The 25,948-nt window shown below is 47.1% G+C and overlaps 2 protein-coding genes across 15 annotated transcripts in view; one reads left to right on the top strand and one right to left on the bottom strand.

Annotated features, from left to right (window-relative positions):
* Positions 1-25,948, bottom strand: part of LOC309605123 (protein tyrosine phosphatase type IVA 1-like) — a 109,789-nt gene that overhangs the window by 48,610 nt on the left and 35,231 nt on the right. Inside the window, exon 2 of one of the 12 annotated variants that reach the window (XM_082340519.1) lies at positions 19,565-20,967. The exons of 10 other annotated variants lie outside the window; for them this stretch is intronic. In XM_082340519.1, the coding sequence (XP_082196645.1) occupies positions 20,930-20,967 (38 nt within the window). In that variant the 3' untranslated portion in view covers positions 19,565-20,929. Of the gene's footprint in view, positions 1-19,564; positions 20,968-23,328; positions 23,536-25,948 lie in introns of those variants that run through there. One more of the 12 variants, XM_082340525.1, reaches the window with a different exon arrangement.
* Positions 1-25,948, top strand: part of ME3 (malic enzyme 3) — a 327,148-nt gene that overhangs the window by 282,247 nt on the left and 18,953 nt on the right. For all 3 annotated transcript variants that reach the window (XM_082340456.1, XM_082340457.1, XM_082340458.1), the window contains exon 8: positions 23,213-23,322. In XM_082340456.1, the coding sequence (XP_082196582.1) occupies positions 23,213-23,322 (110 nt within the window). The remainder of the gene's footprint in view (positions 1-23,212; positions 23,323-25,948) is intronic.

Genomic DNA, 25,948 nt, shown 5'->3' with positions numbered 1-25,948 from the left:
TACTTCCTTGTCTGAGTTCAGCCACTTGAACCAGAGCGGTGGGCTGGAGAGAGAGCTGCTGTGGCCTCTGCAGCCCAGGAAGCCTCATCTGGGTGGGCTTTGGGGGTGGGCAAACCAACCCCACACTTCCTGGTCATTGACCTGGGGCAGGTTACTAAACTTTAAAGTCTCCTTACCTGGATTCCTTATCTGGGGCTAAGAAGAAAGCATTCGATTGTTGTTGTGTTTTTTGTTTTCATCTGTTAAGATGAGGGAAAGTAATACTGAAGTTATATGGGATGGGGATGATCCTAGAGGGAAGATGAAACTGGTAATGGAGTGTGGGGTGTGGAGGTAGGCATGCTGATAAGCAAGCGGCCAAGAGTCTAGTGCACACCTGGGAGCTTCGTCTTGGGTGGGAGCACAGAGCCCATCCACACAGAGGGAAGGCCGCGCCCTGGGCACAGATGCCGGCAGGTGGGTAGATGTTGAGGGGGTGTGTGTGCGAGCCCCGTTGGAGGACAAGGTCATCTGCTGAGAGCGAGGATGGGGACAGAGGTTGTGGAGGTTTAAGGTGCAGGAGGTAAGAACTGGCACGTCCAAACGAGAGGCTGGTTGCTGGGCGGCTCCGTGGGCCTCCTTGACGTTACTGATCATGAATTTAACTTAGGTCAATTAAACCTTTTCTGTGAGTTTCTCTAGCCAGTTTCCACTGTCTGGATGCAGAGAGTAGGATTTAATCAGGGTTGGGATTTTTGCCAGGCAAGCGAGAAAAAGAGAGAGAAAGGAATTGAGAGTGTATTCAAGGGGATGATTATAATGATGCATCATGAGGCCTAGGCCGGGTAAGAAGGGACAGATAAGGCCCTGCTGGAGAGGAGGGGTGAGGAACAGTGGTATGAGCAATGGACAGTAGGTCCTGATGAGGCTTGAGAATTATTGAGTTGGGTACCAGATGGAATAAGCTGGAAAGAAAAGAGGTAATCAGAAAGTCAAGGGTTGGAAGCTGAGACTGTGAAGGAAGGGCTGCTATTGAGACATGACCACCAAAACAGCCAATTCGAGGGTCGGCCTACGTGAACAGAGGCATATCATCTAGAACACGAGAGGTGATTGTCCTGCTTAATTCTCCCCCTTTTAGATCATCCTGAATATGACATTCAGTTCCAGACAAGATACCTTGAGGCTGGTAAATTACCTAAAGTGCCTTTGGAGAACAATAGCCGCGGCAGTGACAGGAGCCAAAGGCTCAGCCTAGTGGGGAGAAGACACAGGGACTGCTCTGTGGGTACCGGGGGTGCGGTCCTCCCTCCAGAAGTCTGAAAGCTGTTCTTCCAGAGGAGGGACTGGACTTGTTTCTGTATACCCAGCCGGAGAAGAACCCATTGGTAGAATGCTAAAGGAGGAGGCTTTCCGCTCAAAGTAAATCCGAGCTATCCCACAATGCAGGGGACTCTGTGAGAACAAGTTCAAGTTCAGGTTGAGTGGCTTCTGGGGGGCACTGTCACAGGAGAAAACGTAAGCATCAGTTGTCCTTTAAGATGCCTCCCTGCCCCAGTGTTCTCTTCAGACCTCTTAAGATCCCTGCGTGGCTGGCAGGATAGGTTTTATTATTCCCATTTTGTAGAAGAGGAATCTGAGGCTCTGAGAAGCCAAGGAACCTGTCCCAGGTCCCGCAGCTTCCGACAGGACTGCAAATTGACCCTGAGTCTGCAGACTCCAAGGCCAGACTGCTTTCTACAATTACCTGTGGATGACAAGAGAAGGGAATGAATTTGGCTTTGAGAGCCAGTTTTTTCCTTCCTGTTTCCAGGGCTCGTTGCGTATCTAGTGAGTCAGTAGTCATTCCATGATTCCCCACAGAGAAGCCTTGCTATTCGTGTGAGAAGGTTAAATAAACTAGGATGTAAGAGGCTCTTCAAATCATCATTAAAATCAGTTCACAGTCTCACAGACACACTCACAGAATCCAGGGGTGAACCCTTGGGCAGGGGTGTGCGTCAGCCAAGAGGAATGTGTCCTTAGGTGGAAAAGACAAGGGGTTGACCCTTGGTTGTTTTAACTTTCTAATAAGCTAAAGCAGATGTTTCTGTGGATACTGTAGTTGGGGAGTGAGCCAGTCTCCCAGGCTCTCTTGGGAATATAGTAGCCCCGTGATGGAATGCCCGGCCTGGGCAGCGCTGGGTGAGTCAGCAACCTGAGGCCAAACACGATGTGTTTTAAGAAAGAACCTTGGGAAACGTTGACTCCTGCCTTCAACATCCTGTCTCTTTCCAAATGTCCTGCAAATAAAAGCTCCGCCTTCTTGCCCCTACCTGCTAATCGGGTGTTATCTTAAGATTTTTGGGGCCTGAAAAAAAGAGTCAGTGTAGCTCAGTTACTACCCTGGAGTTTGGCCACTGGGGAGAACCCACCGAGGCAAAAGGAATCTCCAGGCGCACCTGTGAACCACAGCAGTAAGTGTGTGTGTCCAGCTCAAAGCTAAGACACAGCCTGATGTTCCCGTGGCGAGGACCAGTCATTCCGTGCTTTCTGCTCTTTCCCTGCCATGCAGTGGGACCTGGGGCATTGCACCTGAGGGATAAGTTTTCCCTGATGGTTTCCACGTATAGTTTTCATTTCTATTACTTACAGCAGAATGGATGGGAATGGTTCATTTTAAGTTTGCACCTGGAGCCCCAGCTCTGTCTGATGCTTGGCCTGGGCTGGACAGAAGTTTGACGTCAGCAAACTTTAGGCAGGCCATGAGAGGAAGCCACCCCCTTTCTCTAGTTCACCAAACCCTAAATATAGAGATTGCTAAGCTCCTGAGATAAGAGTGATAAACAACAAGGGAGATAATAGTTTTTTTAAAACCTGACTTTTAAAAAAAGCATCTGCATTTTAGCTCCAGGAAAATTTCTTTTTGAGTCTCTCCATCTTTCTCTGATTTTCTCTCTCTCTCTCTCTCTCACACACACACGCACACACACACACACACACTCACGCACACAGACACACCATCCTACACCAGATACCTGAGGTTTATGCCATAATGGAACTGGCATAGTACAGTTTCATCACATTCTGGTGGTTAAGGCAAATCAGAGGTGCATACCAGATTCCAAGAGAGAAGATAACACAAGGGTTGAAACCCCAGGAGGCATGGTTCATTGGGGAGCCACCAAGGTAACAGACTACCACACACCATCCAGCCTGGGAGGGGTAAGGAATGGGGCAGCCAGCATTACAGGAGGATGTGCTCTGAAAATGCAAGAAGGGTTGAGAAAACAATAGCGTCATTGCACATGGAAACAGGGAGATGCATCAAATACAATTGATAGTTATTGAGTATCTGTTGGTATATAAGATGCTGTGTCAAATGTAGGTGGCGGGCTTCCCTGGTGGCGCAGTGGTTGCGAGTCTGCCTGCCAATGCAGGGGACACGGGTTCGAGCCCTGGTCTGGGAGGATCCCACATGCCGCGGAGCAACTAGGCCCGTGAGCCACAACTACTGAGCCTGCGCGTCTGGAGCCTGTGCTCCGCAACGAGAGGCCGCAACAGTGAGAGGCCCGCGCACCGCGATGAAGAGTGGCCCCCGCTTGCCACAACTAGAGAAAGCCCTCACACAGAAATGAAGACCCAACACAGCCATAAATAAATAAATAAATAAATTTATTTATTTAAAAAAAAATGTAGGTGGCAATCCACAGAGAAATAAACAGTCCAGCTCTCAAGGAACTGTTCATTCAGAGACATTTTTTATCTACCTACTGGAGTTCAGACCTGACCTCTAAGCTTTCTTAGCCTCGGAGTCTCTTTAAGAAGAATTCTAGGGAGAAAAACATAAAGTTGGGAGTTACCAGTTCACAGATGGTAGGTAAGGTCAAGGGCATGATGGGGTTCACCTAGGGAAAGAGAGTAGAGAAAGAAGAGAGAATGACTCACCACCACTTTTGGAACCATGCCCTGTGAATAACTGCAACTTAAAGTGCTCAACAAAATTTAGGATTAGACTAGGATATTGTTGGTAGAAATGGCAAGGAGGGTGAAAGGTTTCATTCCTCGTACCAGCTCTGATTGCTAGGATCCTAAGGCCTCTCTAGGTGCAACAGGAAATGATGATTGATTAGCAATGTCTGCCCTGCAGGGGAGTGAAGCGTGGCGGCATGTGTGCCATGCTTTAGCCATCCTGGATCTGTGAAGAGCCTATGGCCTAAGCATCTGCAACTTCATGAGCCCTCACACTCGCTGGTCCTTCTGCAACTCCTACAGTCAGCAGAAACTCAGAGGCCAAAGGAACCTGAAGCCTGAAGATTTCTCATATCTAGCTGTTCAGGATATTTCAAGAGCTATACCAAGCCTGTCTGTTGGGTCCACATGAAACTGCATCTCCTTCTTCTGAGTTACAGAAACATGCAGGAATATGCTCCCATGGGTACACTCCACCCTCACGCCCACCCCAGTCCACTCTGGAACAAAGCAGTGGATCAAATAAACATAAGCATATGAATACTGACCTGTGGTTCCCAAACATGGCTTGATATTGGACTCATCCGGGGAGTTATCAAGAATATAGACTCCAGCCTCCTATGCCATAGTAGGCCTGGGCTGAGGCCTGGGCATCTCTGTTTTTGAAGCTTTCTTGATGCTTCTGTTAGAGCCACACAAAGGTTGAGATCTAGAAAGCTCAGATGGACTACATTCCCAGTAGAGGCATGTTTCGAGCAGCCCCAGCTCCCCCTACTTTCAGAGTCAGACTGGAGCCTGAGGCAAGGGTTAAGGACCAATACACATCGTATACAATTGATAGTCAGTATTGAGAGTCTTTCCACACATCTTCCCACCAGGGACCTGCATGAAGAAAGGCCCAGCACGTGCTCTGGGCTCACCCTGCCACGCAGTCTATCTTGACAACACACCTGCAGCTCTAACAGTTTCGTTCTGGTCTGAAAACCTCCCAAGCCGGGCTGTGCCTCCTGCTTCTGCTGGTATCCCCTTCGCCCTGGAGGAACTTGAGCTGCTTTCAGGCCTGACGTGATTGCATTTCCACATATGGGGAAAGCACACACACACATCTGGGCACCCCTTCCCAGAAGACTCGTCATGGGGAGGAATCAGGCCCGCCTTTCCCCACCAACTAGGTGCAAGCTAAAGCCTGATCCCCAGGCCTCAAGCCTTGACTCTGTGAGGGCTGATGAGCGTGGAAGGGGGAGATGGCAAATGCACTGGTAAGGTAAAGGCAGTCATGACTGTCTCATTCAGGGGATTTCTTACAAAATGCTTCCCATGGAAATACAGAAAGTCACATCACCCTCCCAACAAATATGTCTATTTTTTTTTTTTTGGAACTTGACTTTTCAAACTCGTTCCATGAGGGAATATATTTTTCTGGCAAAGAGATAGGAGCAGCAGGTACTACATCGAGTGCTCCTGGGAAATGAGCTTTATTTCATCACTGAGGTGAGAAAACTCATTCTAGAAGCTCCAAGAAAGCTAAGAGCAGCACAAACAAACAATGTATCTAGTCATGCTTTTCCAGGGCTTTTGAGTAAGGACTACACGCCCAGCACTCTACTAAGCCCTGTAATGAGATTCAAAAGAAATAAAAGACATGCGCTGTGTCCTCATGAATCTTACAGACCTTCCAAAAACACAACATTTTGAACAAGGACTAATTAGAGAAGTGTTAAGTACTCAACTGTTTGGTATTGACTTTCAGTTCAGTGGAAATTCAGAGAAAGAAGCAATCAGGGATCACTGGGAAGAGATGGAAAGTAAACAGATTCAGGACCAAATGTGAGTAAGCAACAGGAGAAAGAGCACATTCCATATGGATGATACATCATGAGAAAAGCAAGGACACAGCAAAGACAAGGAGTACGCAGAAGCCTCTGGAAGACTGGCCCCACTAGAGGTGAATGTTTATTGGTTCCAAAAAAGGTTAAGTAGGAATAGAGCAGGCTATATGATAGGCCTCGAAACCCAGGCAGAAGGTTGTAATTATTAGAGCTCAAAAATGGAAAGGGCTTCAGTTATCTAATCCAGTGGTTTTAAACCAAGTTGCCCCGAACCCCAGGCATTTACAGAGGTGCATCAGGAGTGCTAGAAATGAATATTTTCCACCAACCATACAAGATTGAAACCACTCGAAGAAAAACATCATTTTTAATCACTTTCTGTATCAGCGTTCTGCTCAAGATTTCATTAATTAAAAAATTCTTCTACTAAAAATGTTTGAAAACTATCAATCCACACAAAACCTTATTTGGGACTTGATTCAGAGAACAATAGGGAACCATGGTAGGTTCTTGAACAACAAAGTATTGAAATTGACAGGACGTGGGAGAAGATTAGAACAGCAGCCTTAGCAATGCCCCAACTCAAATTCTGCCCTCCCCAGAGAGGTCTGCCCTGACCAGCCTGGCCTGAAACTCTTTTACTGTTTGTAGTCATAGCATAACTTATTGGCTGTATAATTCCTTTGCTAATTAATCATGCACTGCATCATGGCATCTTTTCTATAATGGTCTAGAGCTTTTCTTTAAAGCCTTTTTGTTCTTTTAACTTTTCATCGTCAGAGCAGAGATTGGGCAGAGATTGGGCAAAGATGTGCCTGGACTATTGTAGTGGGGTTCAAGTACCAGCCTGGCCCAGACTAGATGGACTTTGAAGAACATTCCTTCCTCAGGTCCTGTAACTCTGTAACATCTCTACCAGACTGGTAGTTCCTGGGGGGCAGGGAGCATGATTTTACTCATGCTGGACCCACCGTAAATAGTAAGGGTGGGAGTTGGACGGTTGGTTGGTTGGCTGAGGGATTGAAAGCCTTCACCAGGCTAGCTATCAGTTAGAATGGACTGAAGGTTATGAATTTGATGGCATCGGAGGAAGCTCAGAGGAAGGAATGTTGGGACCCATTCTAGCTTGTCTGGCCGCTGAAAAAACAGATCAGCTTCCCAGTCTCAGCCTGACGTGGCTAATTGTTGACAGTCCAGCTCCTACATGTTCCCATCAGAATAGGAGCCAGATGCTGCAAAATGACAGTCTCTCAAGTCTGTGAAGACTCTGTCTTGGGTCACAGAAAGGGCTGGAAGGCTGTAGAAAAACACAAACCAGCACTCAACTCTCTAGGACCTATTTATTTCCATCGTGACCAAGCAGACTGAATAATTGAGAGGCCAAAATGTGATGGAGGAAGGTCACTAACGGGGGAGATGGATTCAGTGATGCCAGCTGGCTATTTCCATTTCATTTTTCCCCAAGAGGCAGATTGTATCACCTGGTATCAGAGTAGGAACAAAATCATGCCCAGACCTGAAAGTTTCATGTTGTAGCAGAGGAGAGGAAGGAATAGAAGTGGTTTTTCCCCTGATTTTTCTCAATGGATTAGTAATAATAATAATAACAACAACTCTTTTTTACTTAATTGCCTGCTATGCACAGACTCTAATATAAGCGCTTCATACAGTATTAATTCACTTAATTCTCATAGCAACCCTGTGGGATGGGTACTATTATTAGCTTCATTTTAAGGGATGAGGAAACTGAAGCTTATAAAGTGTAAGTAACCCCCCTAAGAACGAGAACCCTATTAAGACCCCACCTACTACCAACAGTTGTTAAAAGCACAAACTCTAGAGCTACACTGCCTGAGTTTGAACCTCTCACCTGCCACTTATTAACAAGCTATTTAATTTTCTTTGCCTCGGTGTCCTCATTTCCAAGATGCGTTTTTAGTATTTAACTTGTAGAACGCTTCTGCTGAATAAATGAGACAATCCATGTAAAATGCTTACCATTATACCTGGGTAATAGTAAACATGAATGTTTGCTATTATTAATAATAATAATAACTTAGGCAGTTTCCAAAGCCACTGTCCTTTAAGCAGTGCTTTAGTACTTCCTCCATTCATGCAATCAGTTAAATTAGCCATTACTATATTGATCTTTTCCTTCCATAGTCCCCCACTCCTCCATCCCTGCCATTCCAATAATAGCTTCCTTCTCTTACCCAATTCTTCTTCCCTGGTGCTAATCTGAAGAAATAAAAAGAACAGTTCTGGAAGCACTGGGTATGTACAATTAGTAAATGTTTGGTCCTTGCCCTCTACACCTATTCAGTTAAATTCTGCCCACCACCACCCTCCCCCAAGGGGAGAGGCATTGTGTGTATCTGTGTATACATGCGTGGGTGAGATCTCATATTTTCTGTAGTTGTTTCAGCTGAGCGTTATTTGGGCCTTACAGACCCACCGTTCTGAGGGCTAAGAAGCTAATTTCCCAAGTGAAGAAATGAGTATAAAAGTGTCCCCTACCAGTGACATGGCTGGAGAGCCTGGCAGAGGGAAAACTAAAACTCCTCTATAGGGTCACTCCCACAACCCATGCCGTGTGGAATTCCTTGAAGGGAAAAGCAATTCCCTAATGAAAATAAATTCATGATTCACAGTAACCCACACAGAAACAGTCCACAATGTGGGAAAATCAGAAACTAATAGAAGAATTAGAAACCCAAGGAAAAGGAATATTCTGAGAGAGACTATAAAGCAGTTATACTTAGATGTATTAAAGAGCTATTTTTTATAAGAATGAAGTAATAAGGAAAGTACCTAACACTTAAAAAAAAAAAAGTAGCTGGCAAATTTGAAAAAGAAACAGATAAAATTTCTGAAAATGAAAAACAGAGTCATGGACATTCAGCAGAGTGTACTAATGTTAGCTCAAGACACAGTCAGAAAACCCAACTCCTTAAAAATCACTGCCTGCGGACATTTCAGAGACCCTCCAGTCCTACTGATGATGATCCAGAAAGAATTGGGACACAGGTGTTTTAATCAGGAAAGATTTCTCTGAGCTGCTTGTGAAAAAGAGCATTTCTCTCAAGGGAAAGAAAGGATGGATAAGACCGCAGCCCCCAAATCCAAGCCTCATCATTCCATGCCAGAGAGGATGTAGCAATTCCAGGCAACCCCATGTTACATTTACTCTCATTTTCTCTGTCTCTCTTTTTCTGTGTCTCACTCATTCATACACACATATTATGCAGTCTCTTCTTATTCTACTGCGTTCATTTTATTAGGCTCAAGCACATTGTTTTTTAATGTGCTTGAGCCTAATAAAATGGAGAAAAAAATCCTAAAAGCAAATGATTCTGTCAAGATAAGTTATGTAAAGAAAAAATGTCTGGATGTATATACACCACGCCGTTAACAGTGATTCCAGTTAAGGCATGAGATTGCTGGGATTTTTGCTTTCCAAGCCAAGTCATTCCTATAATGTTTGATTGTTTGTATGCAGGCATTTCTTTTGTAATTAGAAAAAAACAATGGATTTTTAAAAATAATGAGTTAGGCAGCAGTTCTTTCCCAGAGACAGTTCCTTGCATTTTTTTTTAAACCCACTAAAGATACAAAGAAGGAAGCAAGCATCCCAGGCTTCACCCTCTGGTGAATTGAGTACTGGTCTAACCTAGGCTCCTACAGACAATAAAGTAATTCACATCCATCCACTCAGGTAATACTCACAATAATCCTATTAAGTAGATACAATTATTGTCCCATCCCACTAAAATATAAGTTCCAGGGAGAGATCTTTGTCTCTTCTGTTCACTGCTGTATCTCAAGCGCTCAGAACAATGCCTAATGGCAGCATGGATTCTCAATAAACATTTATTGAATGAATGCACACTTTACAGATGAAACTGAGGCACAGAGAGCTTAGGGATCTTGTCCCAGGTCACACCATTAGCAATGGTGGATCCAGGCTTTGAACTCAGGTGGTCGAACTCCAGAACCCACCTTCTAACTTGGATGCTCTCTATTTCTTTTCTTCTACATGAAAGAAAAGACAGTCCAACATACTCCAGACACCTTTTTGATGCAGCAGGCAAGGAGAACAAATGGCAGGAAGGTCTTATGGAAACTATTCTACTTCACATACTCGTGTCTCCTCTCTCCAGCTTGTTCTAGGGTGGGGTTAGTGACCCACCAGTCCTCACCATTAGGAGGCTATGGAGGGACCAGCCATCAACTCCCATTTTCAAAACTCTCTAGCCTTTCTCAGCGAAGGACACATCCTCTTTTTAATTTTTTTTTATTTTTATTGAAGTGTAATTGACATATATCATTGTGTAAGTTTAAGGTGTACAACGTGTCGATTTGACACATTAATTTTTTTTAATAGATCTTTATTGGAGTATAATGGCTTCACAATACCGTGTTAGTTTCTGTTGCACAACAAAGCGAATCAGCCATATGCATACACATGTCCCCATATCCCCTCCCTCTTGAGCCTCCCTCCCATCCTCCCTATCCCACCCCTCTAGGTCATCGCAAGCACCGAGCCGATCCCCCTGTGCTATGCTGCTACTTCCCACCAGCCAGCTATTTTACATTCGGTAGTATATATATGTTGATGCTACTCTCACTTCGACCCAGCTTCGCCCTCCCACCCCATGTCATCAAGTCCATTCTCTATGTCTTCCTCTTTATTCCTGCCCTGCTACTAGGTTCATCAGTACCATTTTTTTTTTTTTTTAGATTCCATATACATGCGTTAGCATACGGTACACATTAATATAATGCAATATGATTACCACCACCGCGTTAGCTAAGCCGTCTATCACATCACATAGTTATCATTTCCCTTTTTTGTGGTGGGAAAATTCCCCAGCATCTGAGTCAGTTGGCACTTGGTTCTTCCTTCTTAACTACCTAACAGTGGTCCAGCTGCCCCGTCATTCACCAGAGCTGGGCGCCCCCTGCAGGCCTCTCCACAAACTGCAAACCCAGCCAGTGTTACCGAGCCCCAGGGGAAAAGCTGAGGCTCATTGGCTCCAAGCTTCTCCTGGTGGTTTTAAACAATACAAACAAAGGAAAAGCCCTAAGCTTATGGCATCCAGACTACAAGGCAAGTTTCAAGATTTTATTTTAATTTCGAAAGATTGTAAAGAGTGTAACCATTAGCTCTAAATCTTGATTGTAATGTTTCACAGGAGCGTTCACATGCTGAGTCCCTCTCAGCAGAGACAGTCACTGCTCAGTATTTTCATATACACTGAATTTTAGGAATGCCTTTTGCAGTTCAGCCTGTGTCTTACTTTATTTTCCCACCTGGCCCTCCCTAGGACTGTAAGCACACAATCTTAGAATACCTGAACAAGAAACAACCTGCTCGATGATCCAACTCCATCACGTTATAGGTGGGGAAACTGAGACCCAGAAAGAAAGTTCTTTCCCCAGAGTCAGATAATGATAAAAAGCAGTGGGAAATTAAGGGGAACTTATCCAGTTGTTTGCTCCCATTCACATAATTCACGAAATCTCTTTCAAGTTTCCATTTAGCCTGTATTTATCATATGCTTTCTCTGGGCCCCAGAGTGTGGCCAATACAAAAAGACCTGTCCTAGAGTTCAGTTCTCCCTTGAGCTTGTAATATGGACACATAAGATAATCAGAAAATAGTTCAAGGCAGCATTCAATTATTCTTTTATCTATTTATTCTTGTATTCACCCATACTTTAATTCATTCAATGGACAGATATTTATTGAACATAGCAATAAGTCAGAAATAGACTTTGCTCTCAAGAAGCTTATAATTGACTGGGAAAAATTTAAATATGCTTAAATAATTACTGCTGAGTTTGTGTAGATTTAATGTCTACTTAGTTAATGGCCCTGCCTGCAGCATCAGTCGAGGCTGATGGGGGAATACAGTGGTCAAAGGCCTGGGGCATTTAGTTGGAGTTCAAAGTCATGGCCTCCTTCCCAGGAAAGAGCTAGCAATTCACTTTTACAAAGAACTTACTCTGTGCTGGGTGCTTTACTTTTAATTATCACAGCAGCCCTTAGGGATAAATAAACTGCGGTTCAGAAAGGTTAAGTAACTTGTCCAAAATCACCCAGTTAGAAATGGAAGAGTCTGGGCTCACCCCAAATCCATCTGACTTCAAAATCAGAGGTGCTTTCCTACAGCCTCTGCTGCCTGCTCTCCCAGCCTAGCTGGAAACCCTTCCCTGCTTGCGGCCTCATTTGTGTTGATTCCTCGGGGTAAAGGAAAGGGACTGAACTATTGTGATACAAAGATACTTTGCAGCAGTTGCCTCTAGAAGAGGCCGGGGGGCTTCCAGGGGACGGGGACATCACGTGGGCTGTGTGTGACTGGTCACCCCTATAGAAGGACTGTGCTCTGGCAGGCATTCATTCCTGCTTCCGTTTGTTCACCAACGCTGGTTGAGCTGGGCAAGCACAGGGCCTTGGGCATACGGCAGCAGGTTTGTTTTGGTCTTCTAACTTGGGTGTCTGAAGCGGATTTGTCCAGAGCAGGGGGCAGGAGAGGGGGTCAGTTAAAACTCCTTCTTCAGCTGTCGTGCCCCACATGGTGAGTGAGGGTCCCCTGCCCTCAAGGACCCTGCCTAGTGCCTGCTTTAACCTAGTCTGTCCCCTAGCCTGGCTTAGTCTTTCCTTTCTTCCCCTCCCTGACTTTGACTCACTTTGGTCCTGAAAGGCCACAAACACAGACTGTGATTTCCAGCCTTATTGTCTTTCACCTGAATGTCAACATTCAAGGTGGAATTTAGCCAGTTGCACGAGAGAGGGACAGTTTAGATGCTGAGGAAGTCCAAGGTACAATTGTATGACAGACTGTATGGTACAAATACTACAGTTGCACACCTGAATAGAGAGATCAGAATAGGCCAAACTAATCAGAGAACATGTCACCTCATGACAGCTAAAACGTACAATCTGTGGGCAAATCAGAGCTGGTGTAAATGCCAATGCCCCAGGTCAGCCAGTGGGTTGGAGGCTAGGAAAAGCGCCCAGGCTTTCAGAGCTGAAGGTTGGGGTGTGAGCTGCTGTGACCTAGAGGAAAAACTCAGTACTGGCCTCTGACCTTTGAGAGGTCGAGAGGTCGGCAGATCAGCCACCATCCTCTTCCCAGCACTGGGATTTCTGGCGCCATTTGCGTGTTTGCCCAGGAAGTCAGACAAACGGGGAAATTGAGGAGGAAATACATACTGTTCCTGGAGTGTTTTCTGTCTGGCCTGGGATTGCCGTCAGAGCAGTGACTGAGGAATGGCCACATTATTCTGGTACTTTTGCTTAGAAGTCCCTGCTTCCTGTGACTGTCTTGTTACACGATGGGAGTTTTCCCCCATTAGGCCGGAATGGCAGCCCCAGGAGCCCGCCAGTCTGGCTGCCAGAGCCGGCACACCAGGGGAATCTCCCAGTGTGGGACCTGGGAAGGGAAGGGCCTCAGAGGTCCATACACCACGTCCACCGTGGCTGGAATCCTTTCCACAACGTCAATGCCAAGTGAGGTTCTGGGGACCCTGGAATCACTGCCAGTGACAGCCTCTTCCATCCAGCGTTCGAGATCTCTGCTTTATATGGCACAGAAATCCCTGTCCTTCTGACTGCCACCTGTTGGCTCTGCTTTTCTCTTAAGGCCACATAAGATCAGTCTACCTTAATTCCCTGTCCACGGAACGGTCCTTCGTGTCTTTGAAGATAATCATTACGCCTCATTCCACTGAGATTTCTTTTTCAGGCACAGTATTCCCGCGTTCCCCAATCCGTGGTTTCCGGATTCCTCACCTACAGAAGAGTTTCCCTGTCATCCTTGTGAGTCCCTTCCCAAGCACCCCTCCCGCCCCCCGCAGAGTGAGTCACTCCCTCTACATATGTGTGGTGTGAAGGCTGCACATCTGTCCCTCCGCTAGGCTGTGACGTCCCAGAAGGAGGAACCATGTCTTCTTCACATTCCATCTGGACTTTGGCTCCTGCCTGCTCCCATCTCCCTAGGACCTCGATCCCCCATCATCACTCCTCGCATCTCCCCTCCTTACTGGCTTCTCTATCTCATACACACACCTCCCATCAAAAACAAATCCATCCTTCAGTCCCACATCCACCACCAGCTGTCTCCCTACCCTTGTTTCATAGCCAAGCCTCTTCTTTAATCCCCTGCAGAATGGTTCCCTCCCCACGACTCCACCGAAAGTACAAAGTTCACAAATGATCTTCTGACCGTCAGTTCCCCGCCCCCCGCCAATACTTCCAGATCCCTGTTTCAGTTGACATCTCAGCAGCATCTGGCACTGCCCACAGCCTGTCCTGCGGCTCCTGTGGCAGCTGCCACCGTCCACCTCACCGGTCCCCCTGCTCACTTTCCTTCTCTAGACTCTCTTCCTCCGCCCCTTGCTGCGCCCTGGACACAGGTGTGCGCGAGGTCTGTCCTTGGCCTTGCTCCCTGCTCTGTGCACACGCTCTGCCTGAGACCCTCACAACACCCTGAACTCCCTGTTCCTCTCTGCTGAGCCTCATGTAGCGTCTGCTCTTCGTGAACACGTCCACTTGGACATCCCAGCACCTCAGACTCAGCACGGGCCAAGCCCGTCTTGCGGAGTGAGTTTACCTGTCCCTCCCTGTCCCTAGCCTTGGGGACCAACAGATGCCACCACCCCCATCCTGGGCTCCTCCTCCTCCTGCAGCTTCCACATCCTGCCCGTGATTAAATCCTGCCCTTAAGAACCATGGCCTCCATGGACTCAGTGCCTACGACGTGCCAGGCTTTTTATTTGCATTATCTCATTTAATTCTCACAGCAGGACCGCAAGAGGTACTATCATCCTGCTCTCTTATCAGCAAAGACTGAAATTTGGATTAAATAACTCGCCTGGGGTCACACGTTTAGTAAGTGATGGCTGCAGACCTGCTCAGCCCCAAAGCTCCCTCCACTGCCCACCCTCTGCCTTCACATCTGTCAGCCCGCCCTCCTCTCACTCGTGGTCCCTGTTGCCTCGCCCCAGCACTTCACGATCTCTCACCGGGGCTCCGTGCCTCCAGGGTGTCCTCCCAGCTAGCCCATCCCATCACCCACTCTGCTGCAGAGTGGACGTCCTAAAACTCAGGCCACTTTCCTGCCCGAAACCCCTCGGTGGGTCCCCGTCGTCCCCCGACTGTGTAGGCTCTTTTTTTTTTTTTTTTTTTTGTATTTATTTATTTATGGCTGTGCTGGGTCTTCGTTTCTGTGCGAGGGCTTTCTCTAGTTGTGGCAAGCGGGGGCCACTCTTCATCGCGGTGCGCGGGCCTCTCACTATCGCGGCCTCTCTTGTTGCGGAGCACAGGCTCCAGACGCGCAGGCTCAGCAGTTGTGGCTCACGGGCCTAGTTGCTCCGCAGCATGTGGGATCTTCCCAGACCAGGGCTCGAACCCGTGTCCCCTGCATTGGCAGGCAGATTCTCAACCACTGCGCCATCAGGGAAGCCCTGTGTAGGCTCTTTTACACAGGCATGTAAAGGGGTGGCCCCTGGAATCCGCCTAGCCTCAGCTCTCCCCACATCTCCCCTTCTTCACCCCTCTCCCAGCTCTGGTTATTTTCCTGCAGCTCCAGGAAGGCCCCCCATTCTCATTCCAGATGCATGTGCCGTTCCCTCTGCCTGAGGCGCCCTTCTCCCTCCCCGCCCCCCGCCTGCACAGTCTGCCCCTGAACCTCTGCCCTTCCTCAGGCTGAGCCTCGGTCTCCTGCTCTGTGGAGCCCTCAGTGCCTCTTCCAGAAGAGCTGATTGCCCCCTTGGAGGCCTCCCACATGCCTAGGGCATACCTTCATTATTACCCTTGTCACAGTATGTTGCAACTGCTTTTTTCATTTTGCTGTGTCCCCATCAGACTTGAAATTCTTGAACTTGCCTTTGTAATCTAGCAGGGAAGACAGTCCCTTGTTCACAGTGGACACTTAGAAATGTTTGCTGAATTGAACATTTATGTCATACCTAGGAGAGTTCCTGGCACAAAGGGGATACCCTGCCCGATACATTTCTTTAATAATTAAAACAGAAATGTCAATAAATAATTGTGATGCAATGTGATGTATCCTAACAGAGATATGCCCAGAGTAGCAAGGCAGCCCAGAGAAGAGAAGAATTACTGTTACCCTGGGTAAGGAAATTGATGGGTCAGGGAAGCCTTCCTAGAAGACGTGACATTTCAGCAGGGCCTTACCATTTAAGTAGGAGTTGGCCAGGATAAAAGGAGGCCCCCTGGGCACCTGAGCAAAGACATGGAGCAGTGCAAGGGCCCACAGTGGTTGGGAAGCAGCAAGATATGCCCAGGGCGACAGAAGACATGAGAAGGGGGTGAGCATTAAGGTTGGGGCCAAAGTGAACGCCATCTAAGGAGTCTGAACACAACCCCAAAGGCAGTGGGAGCCCTGTAAGGATTTTAAGAAAAGAACTTGCACAGATTTGTGTTTAGAAAGATACAGTGGATGGATTGGGGGAAGGGAAATAAAGCTGGAGGAGGTGAGATCCGTTATTATAGGATCCTGGCCAGAAGTAACAATTGCAGGAATCCCAGGGAGAGATGGCCTTGCCCTGAGTCCACCCAGCCCCTGCAAAGTTCTTTCTGCAGAGAGCTGTGTCTGTCAAACTGTGCTCTATCATATAAACGGAGAGGGTGGGACACAGAAGGGTGAGGTCTCTAGTCAAATAAGTTTAGAAAATGCTGAGTTAAACAGGTTTCTTAATGCAGGACTTTTCAGAATCTTTCGTATATACATTGTATATGTTATATGAACGTTCAGAGTTTCCCAAATGGTTTGAGCCATGGAACCTCTTCCTGAGAGCATCTCAAGGGACTAGAGTTTAATGGAATGTGTAAAATAAAAACAAAGACCTAGAGCTTTCAGGATTCTGTCAGCTCTAATTCCTGGAAGGACAAAATAAACAAAAGAACTAGCTTTCCACTGGGTGTAACTGATGTCCTCACCATACACTCTGCTGGGGTGTCTTGTGTGCGTGTGTTTTGTTGGGGGCATGGAGTGGGCTGCCATGGAAATATGAGTGGTAGGTTTTTGTTGTTCTGTTTGGAGGCAGGCTGAGCAAATTCACCTGCTCTTCCCAGGTGCCCTGTGTTTGTTCAGGCCTGAAAGAGGTCAGATCCAAGTGTTTGAAAGAATGGCAGGTCCTGACCTTCAGAACAAAGAAACCAGGTCTGCAGCCCATGGAATGTTCTGGTCTCACCACATCTCTCACGCAGCCTTTGGTCAGCTTGCTGGGGGGAAGGGCAGAGCAACCATCTCAGAATCTCTTTACCCTGGGGAGGCTGCAGCCCAGGTGGCAGGTACCCGGCTCCGTGGGTCCTGGCTTGGTCTCGTCACATTGTCACACACAGCTCCCTAGGGCTCCCAGGCACAAGTCGCCATTTTCAGGCTTCCTCTTGCCTGAGGGCTGGAAGAAAAAAACTTTTAACATCCACCCATCGGCCTTGTGTCTTTAAGTGAGCCCCGGCCTTAGAATGCCTCCTGTGGCAGCGCCAAGGCCATTTCCCAGCGGAGTCCCCAGGGTGGAGGAGTCTGGGCAGCTCCGTGTGCAGCCTGGGAAGGTGCCTCTTTCTCCATTGCAGGAATTCTCCCCTGAGAAGCAGCAGATAGTCCCCAGCCCCTGCCAGGAGTTCAGGGTGAAGAGTTCAAAAGTGCAGAAGGGGACAGACAAACAGGAGCCGCCCCGGTGAGGGGCAGCTTCTGGCAGGATGGAGGGTCAGCGATGAACTGCCGGCACTGAAATCAGGAAACTGCCCAGAGCCCTGAGTAGGAGGCCTGAGCGGGGCCCCTCTGGAGGGGCTGCTGCTCCAGCTGTACGACCTGGACAGTGGCCGCCTCGGCCCTGCTCGCTCAGCCCGTCTGCTCTGGGTCAGCTCAAAAAGGACTCGAAAATACTGATGTTCCTGTCACATGTTGCTCTTACCAGGAATGGTCAGACATCCTACTTTGGACTTACATCTCAGTGAAGCTCCTAGTGTATCTATTCCAACCCTACGTTAAGGAGCTCCTGCTTCTCCCCTAAGGCTCTCAGATCAGGAACTAAGACCCAGAGAGAAAGGGGACTTACCCAAGACTCAGAGCTTATATCAGAGACAGAAGGAGAACACGATTTTCCTGTGCCCCAGTTCAGCGTTTTCTTCACCACATGGCACTGTCTCTCTCGTTGGAGAAAGAAACCTAACTTTAACATCGACTTCACTTTATGTTTTACAAAATCATATTGTTGTTAAACCTAAACTAAGTTCTGGCGTCAGATAGAGCTGGATTCAGATTCCAGCTCCACCACTTTCCAACTGCAGGAGAATAAATAACCCCGGGGGCAAATAACTGAACGTCCTGTAGCTCAGGATTCCTTCTCTGAAATGGCACCTACCTACTTCATAAGGTCATGGGAAGATTAGTTGCGATAATTCATGCAAAGAACTCAGCCTGATGCCCAGCACCATCGATAACCATTAGCTGTTTTTGTTACTGTTGTCATTCGTAGAAGTATTTTCATGAATATGTAAGGCAGTTATAATTAACATTTAAATTGGTGTTATGATGAAAGTCCAACATCCTGTATTTGGATATACATGGATGAATTGAGAAAAGGTTTTTTGTAACCTAAGCTTTTAAAATTTTCATTTTGAAATTTTTGTTGTTCTTAATTGGCTTTTTTTTTTTTTAATTATTATTTATTTATTTATTTATTTTGGCTCTGTTGGGTCTTTGTTTCTGTGTGAGGGCTTTCTCTAGTTGCGGCGAGTGGGGGCCACTCTTCATCGCGGTGCGCGGGCCTCTCATTGTCGCGGCCTCTCTTGTTGCGGAGCACAGGCTCCAGACGCGCAGGCTCAGTAATTGTGGCTCATGGGCCCAGTTGCTCCCTGGCATGTGGGATCCCCCCAGACCAGGGCTCGAACCCGTGTCCTCTGCATTAGCAGGCAGATTCTCAACCACTGTGCCACCAGGGAAGCCCCTTAATTGGCTTTTAATTAGTTTAACAAGTTGGCAGGAAAACTCACACTAAATTTCCACCAACTCCTTCATGTACCCAGCTCTTCCTAAAGCATTTACTGAACAACTGCAGTATTGGCTTATCATAGGTGCTCAGTAGCTGCTTTTGGATGGATGGATGGACCAGCAGATGGATGGGCAGAGGGAATGGATGGATGGATGGATGGATGGATGGATGGATGGATGGATGGATGATGCAAATAGAGCAATTGAAGTAACCACCCTTGGTTCAGACTGGATAGTTAGTGGTGTGGTTTCGTGAAAAGCCATAAGTCAGGAGCCAAGGGACCAGGAAAAAATGGTAAAGGGCCCAAAGGTCTCACTGGAGATGACGAAGAGGTATAGTGGAAGTAAGGGAGGTGGAAGGAGAGGCTGTGGTCAGAGACTGAAATGCACAGTGTGAATTTTTAGTAGGAGTGGCTCCTGGTGACGATAGGTCCAGGGAGCAGCCATGGGGAGGGCATCCAAGGTGGGTAGGGGTCCTGGAGGTCATTAAATACAAGGAGGTCAAGAAACTCTGAGTCTAGGTTATTGGATGGGAGATTCACATAGCCTTTTATCCAATTCCAAGTTAGGATTAAAGTGACTTGAATGAATGAGATTTTACTCTGTATCTCATCAAATTGCTCCCTGGGAAGGTTCTCTTATGTGAAACTGAATTTGACATGAAAGAATAATAGTGCACTGAACAAAGGTATTTATTTATAATCCTTGCCTTATTTTTTAACCTAAGAGTGGTGTTGCTTAAAGGTCAAGTGTGTGTGTGTGTGTGTGTGTGTGTGTGTGTGTGTGTGTGTGTGTAAGAGACAGAGACAGTGAGAGAAACGAGAAACAATGTGCATCACAGTGTTTTGCCGTCTGACCTTTTCAGCATTTTAGCTCCAGGCCAGTGCGGGAGCGACACTGGGAGTCTTGTGAGGATTCTGTATATCAAAATGTCACCAACAACCAAAGACATTCTGTTCCTCCCTCCCCATCCAAATACTTGAAATTCACACCCTGAACAAAAATTCACAGTAAATGTTGGTTTGGTGAACATAGCATTATAATTGTGCACTGAAGGGTTTTTTTTTTTTTTAACCATTTCTATTCATTGTACAAGGAGAAGAGGGCTGGATGGTGGGTCAGGAGACACTGCAAGCTCCCTACACCTACCCCCACCAGCACTTGCTCTGTGACTGGGAATAAGAATTGTGGCCAGGATGACACGTGTTTAGCACTTTACTATTTAAAAATCACCCCCAGCTTTTAATCCTCACCACAGCCGCAAAGTTGGCCAGGCAAATATTGTGCCCATTGACAGATGGAAAACTGAGGCAGAATAGAGAAGTGAAGTGACACTCGCTTGCAGTGGCAGAGCCAGGTCAGGCCCACGAGCCTCCTGACCCAAGCCCAGAGCTCAACACTGGACTGAGGCAAGTTGCTGCCTCTCCATTTCGGCCCCTGTGACATGAACCTGTCTCCAAATCCCCCCACCAACGGCTCCGACTGGAAGGACCATGGTAGGAGCAAATATTTGCCTGCCCACTGGCACTTCTACTGTACGTTTTTTGCTTCCTCCTTTTTCTGGTGGTGCGCTTGCTTTTACAACAAACCTCTATAAACAGTTTCTGAGAATTACTGAGCTATGTTTGCAATGCAGATGTACTCAGGGAGTATGTAAAGTAATCATTTTAACAAAAGGAATAGATATTTAAAATTTAATACTAACTACGGGAAAAGTGTCCATTGTGTAAAACATAGTTTATCTTTGGATTCAATGTTTGTCTTTGGTTTTACAAAGTAGTTTGTATTTTCACTATTTTCTACATAATGTAGTCAAATGCAGAGCAGTTGCAATGCATCCAAAAAATGGGTAAATTTTCTGAAAAGGAAAAAAGGATATGCCATGCACAAAATTCAGAGGTTGGAAAAAATGTGTTCTGGGCCACTTCAGGGCTACTCACCCCCTCACAGCCACCAGCCTCATCAGACAGATGTCCCGACAGCACAGGAAGCCCACCACACATGGGCCGCAGCCACTTTTTCCAACAAGGTCGTACATCTTTCTTTCCACAGCTGGTCCCAAGCTGGTCCCAGGCCTCCAGTTCACACAGTTGGGAATGGCAGGCACTTCTCCCTACCACATGCCCAGACACTCCGTGCTGATCAATCAGGGCATTTTTTTCTCAATGAACGTGACCGCAGATACTGTGGGTCACAAATTGGTCCATGAGATGAAATCCTTTTTCTGCCCATGGATTAAGTAATTTTTAATAATTCACATCACACTTGCTTCCAGAAAGACTCCAATAAGAGACACAGTACAACCCACAAAAGCAGGATCAAAGAGCCAGAATCGAGTCAGGGGAGGGTGCGTGCAGAGAGCCTCGGCTGAGGGAACCTACCGTTAAAGGGCAGAAGACAGCTCTCAGCTTCCTGACGCCCAGTGTTAACAGGAAACGCAGGTTACCAATCCAGTCATTTTTTAGGAAACACAAACTTTTTCCTGACTTTGAAATCTAGAAGGCAACTCTACTGTAGATTTTAAATAGGACAACTCAAGCCGCTTAATGGGCCTTGTCTTTACCCACCAAGGCAGTGTTTCTGAGTTCTCCAGACAGGATCAGAACGATCTGAGGTGCTCACTGAAAATGCATTGTACAGCATGGTGACCAAAGTTAATAATTAATACTGTATCAGGTACTTGAAGTTTGCTAAGACAGTAGATCTTAAACGTCCTCACCACTCAAAAAAAAAAAAAATGGTAACAGTGTGAGGTGATGTGTGTGTTAATTAGCTTGATATTGTGGTAATCATTTCAAATGTATACGTGTATCAAAACATCCTGTTGTGTTCCTTAAATACATACAATTTTTATTTGTCAATTATACCTCAGTAAAGATGGAGGAAAAAATACAGATTCCGGAGCCCCACCCCTAAACTCACCGAGTGACCCTTTGGGAGATGGGCCTGGTGATCTGCATTTTGAACCAGCTTAGCAACTGATCCTGCTCTGCCTGCACATGGAGAACGCCCTCACCAAGGTGTTAGTGGATGACAGTGGCTTCATGCAGTGGCCTTTCCCAACCTTCCCTGTATCTTATCAGGGAATAATGCCTGAACCCAGAAGAGTCTCTGGTGGAGGGACTCGAGACTTCAGGATCCACCAAGGGAGATATTTGGAGGCTGCAGAGGCTCCCCAAGCCTGAGTGGCAGAGGAGCCGGGCTCTCTGCACGCACTTGCGTTTGGAGTGATCTTTCTGCTGGGATTTCAGACGGCCACAGGCCACAGAGAGGCGGGGCCCCATCTCAGCCCTTCCAGCACCCCTGGGGTCTGCCATCCAGAGCCCATGGGAGCCACCAGCCCACATTAGAGACAATGATGTGGGCTTGGCTGACCACCAGGCTCCGTACCCCTACTCTCTGCCCCATCCTCATCCATAATGGGGCAGGCAATTTGCAGCAATGTGGATGCAACTAGAGATCATCATACTAAGTGAAATAAGTCAGAAAGAGAAAGACAAATACCATATGATATCACTCATATGTGGAATCTAAAATACGGCACAAATGAGCCTATGTATGAAACAGAAACAGACTCACAGACATAGAGAACAGACTTGTGGTTGCCAAGGGGGAGAGGGTTGGGAGAGGGATGGACTGGGAGTTTGGGGTTAGTAGATGCAAACTATTACATTTAGAATGGATAAACAACAGGGTCCTACTGTATAGCACAGGGAACTATATCCAATCTCCTAGGATAAACCTTAATGGAAAAGAATATAAAAAAGAATGTATGGGACTTCCCTGGTGGCGCAGAGGTTAAGAATCCACCTGCCAACGCAGGGGACACGGGTTCGAGCCCTGGTGCCGGAAGATCCCACGTGCCACAGAGCAACTAAGCCCGTGCACCACAACTACTGAGCCCGCGTGCCACAACTACTGGAGCCGGCACGCCTAGAGCCCGTGCTCTGCAACAAGAGAAGCCACCGCAGTGAGAAGCCCATGCACTGCAATGAAGAGTAGCCCCCGCTCGCCGCCACTAGAGAAAGCCCGTGCGCAGCAACGAAGACCCAACACAGCTAAAAATAAATAAATATATATATATATATATTTTTAAATTACATGGGAAGTATTGTCAAATGAGTAATAAATCTTCAAAAAAACAAAGAATGTATGTATGTGTCACTGAGTCACTCTGCTGTACAGCAGAAATTAACACAACATTGTAAATCAACTCTACTTCAATTAAAAATAAATAACTAAATCATAATGGGGCAGGCAGAGCCAAGAGTCCAGAAGCCAGCCAGGTGGCATAAACCCCAGTGAACGAGCCGTGCCACACCCACACCCACCCCTGGCCTGCACCTCCCTGCTCCCCAGTTCAGGCTGGGACCTGCCAGGCATCAGCTCGGGGAGGCAGTCACGTGCTCTTTCCTCTCCCTCTCCACAGGTTTGGAATAAATTGCCTCATCCAGTTTGAAGACTTTGCCAATGCCAATGCCTTCCGCCTTCTCAACAAATACCGCAACAAGTACTGCATGTTCAACGATGACATCCAAGGTAAGTTTCCACCCCTCCTGACAAAGCCCCTGGGGACTAATGCCTTCTCACAAAGGCTCACCTGGGTGCCCAGGTGGGGAGGGGCCACCTCATAGCCGGTTTGCTGCCAGCAGCTGTTGAAGAAAGAGCAGTAAATCCAGATTCACTTTGCTAATTCTCAGCTCTGTGACCTTGGACATGTCCCATAACTTTGCTAAGTCTCAGTTTCTTCACCTATAAAATGGAGATGATTACTGCTTCAGAGGAAAGTAAGAATTTGGTCATTAGATATACGATAGAAATTTTAAACAATGCTGTGATTTACTAGCTGGTTGAACATGGGCAGATCACGTCTCTGAGCCACAGTTTCATCACCTATTCATTGGGAATGATAGTAACTACCTTGAAAGATTATTGTGAAAATTTAAGGAGCTAATATATGGAAAGTACCAGCACATAGGACTCATCAGACCAAAGCATCGATCACCATAAAAGTGGCCTTCGCCAGCCACAATAGCTCGCTCTTGGATTTTCCAAACACAAGGCATATCACTGTCAGGGAATCAGGATAAGGCCTTCTCTTAACTTGGCTGGAATGAGTGCTTCTCACAATGATAACCAAGGCCCCAGAACATTCCAAAAGTCAATGGGAAGCATCTTCTAGTTCAGGGTCAACTTGGCTCCCTGTTCTGTGGACCAGAAATACCTGAAGGCACTTGCTTCTTGCTGTGGAGATGCCAGCATGTGACACTGGAGTAGGCGGGGTGGTTCCTCAGCGATTATCTCACCTGATCCAGGAGTTCTCAGTAAGGAGCATTGCCAGTTATTCCTAGTATTTTATAAAGCCCAAGGGAAACCTTGATGACATGTAGGTTATTATTTAACGAATGAAGTTTGGCAAGCAAGATCTTTTCAAATCAAGGAACCATGTCATGTAAAAAAGAACAGGTTGGTAGGGGACAGGTATTGGTCCCTGGGAGTTAAAGATGGGCCAACATTTTGCAGATGAGGCCCAAAGAGGTCACAGTTTTCATCAAGTGAGTAAGATAGACCTAGGAGGATTCAAGCCCAGGTTAACAATAGCTAAGGTTTAGAGCTGAATACTTGTTATTCATCAGGCACGGTTCTAAGCACTTCACAGGTTAATCCTACCAGATGGTACCAACCCTGTCTTATTTGTACTCCTATGACCTCCCTCTGGGTCAGTTCCCTCTGCACATGAAAGCTCTGCTTCTCAGCTTGGGACACTCTTCCCCATCATCTTTGGCTCAGTAACTCCTACTCACCCTTCAAGGCTCAGCTCCAGGGCCTCCTGTCCCAGGGAAGGGACAGCCTGATTTGGATGCACACCGGGTGCCTCCACAGCCTCCTGTGCCCCCCTCTGTCAACTTTCTTACCACACTGTACCCCACATGCCTGCATTGAGTTGTCTGTCTCCCCAGGAGACAATAAGCTCCCAGAGGCAGGAACCACATCTTTTCTCTTCTCACTTCCCAGCCCCAGCACAAGTGCCTGGCGCACTGTAGATGCTTCGTTAATGTTTGAAGAATGAACGAATGAGGTCCACCTGCACAAATTGAGATTCTCATAAGCACCCACCTGTTCATGTGGGTGTGTCTACACTGGACACCTGCCCCCGAAGCCTCTCTCTTGTCCAGGTCTTCATACATATACTCACCCAGAAATGCACCCCACATGTGCTCACATGCAGACATATATACATCTTCACGTGTGTACACCCTCATGTATACACACACAAAACTTCTCAAATTAAATCAATTTGTTAGTTTTTATGTCCTGCTGATACCCAGTTCCAGTAGAGTCTGTTTCACTCCCAGGCAAAGCCAGATGGAATGGTTTTCTGGGTCCCACGGCAAACAGAGGAGGAATTTCCCATTCTTTTCTCAGAAATGAGACTAAAGTCATTAAACTAAAATGCATGAGGAGAGCTGGCAAATCGTACTAGAATGGCAGGAGCCCTGTAATATCGAGTCTTTGATCGGGACAACCTGACCATTAGGCGTGGCCGTGTGATTAACAGCACCGCCCAGATCTTCCTTCAAGAAAGGACTTGTTGCCCCAGCTGGCGGCAGGGCTGGCTGGAGCATCAAGCAGAGCCGCAGCTGCAGAGAGCCGTCTCGCCCACGGTCCTGCCCTGCCAGGACGGCATCACCAGGTGATCAGGGAATCTAGAAGCTCAACCATTTTGGCCCAGTGCAGGACAACTCTGAGGGGACATGTAACTCCAGAGCTCCCCACGGGGTTGGCTGAGGCCCTGGGGACCGCATCGCAGCTCAGCTTCTCCCGCTTCCCCATCCTCAACCCCATCCTGCTTCCACTCCCTCCCTAGCACAGGTGTGCTGATCCCCAGGGCACTTCTTGATAACATCCTGAACACTTCACATCTCTCTGAATCTGCTTCCCAGGGAACCCAAACTGTGCCAAGTAATCCAGTTGGCATGAACACAGAGCTTTAGGCTAGAAAAGTGTTTTCCATCCACACTATTTCACAGCTTCCTTGCCTCGCCCCCTCCGCCTGTGGGGAGGACGGACATTGCTGTTCATGTCACCGATGAGGCAACTGAAGTTCAAGGACTTAAGTTTTGCTCCACGTCCCACAGCCTAACAGGCATAAAGCTGGGGCTAG

The sequence above is a fragment of the Balaenoptera borealis genome (genome assembly GCF_965194805.1).
Source record: "Balaenoptera borealis genome assembly, chromosome: 11".
Lineage (NCBI taxonomy): Eukaryota > Metazoa > Chordata > Mammalia > Artiodactyla > Balaenopteridae > Balaenoptera > Balaenoptera borealis.
Note: the sequence above shows the minus strand (reverse complement) of the source record. Positions and strands in the feature narration are given on the sequence as shown.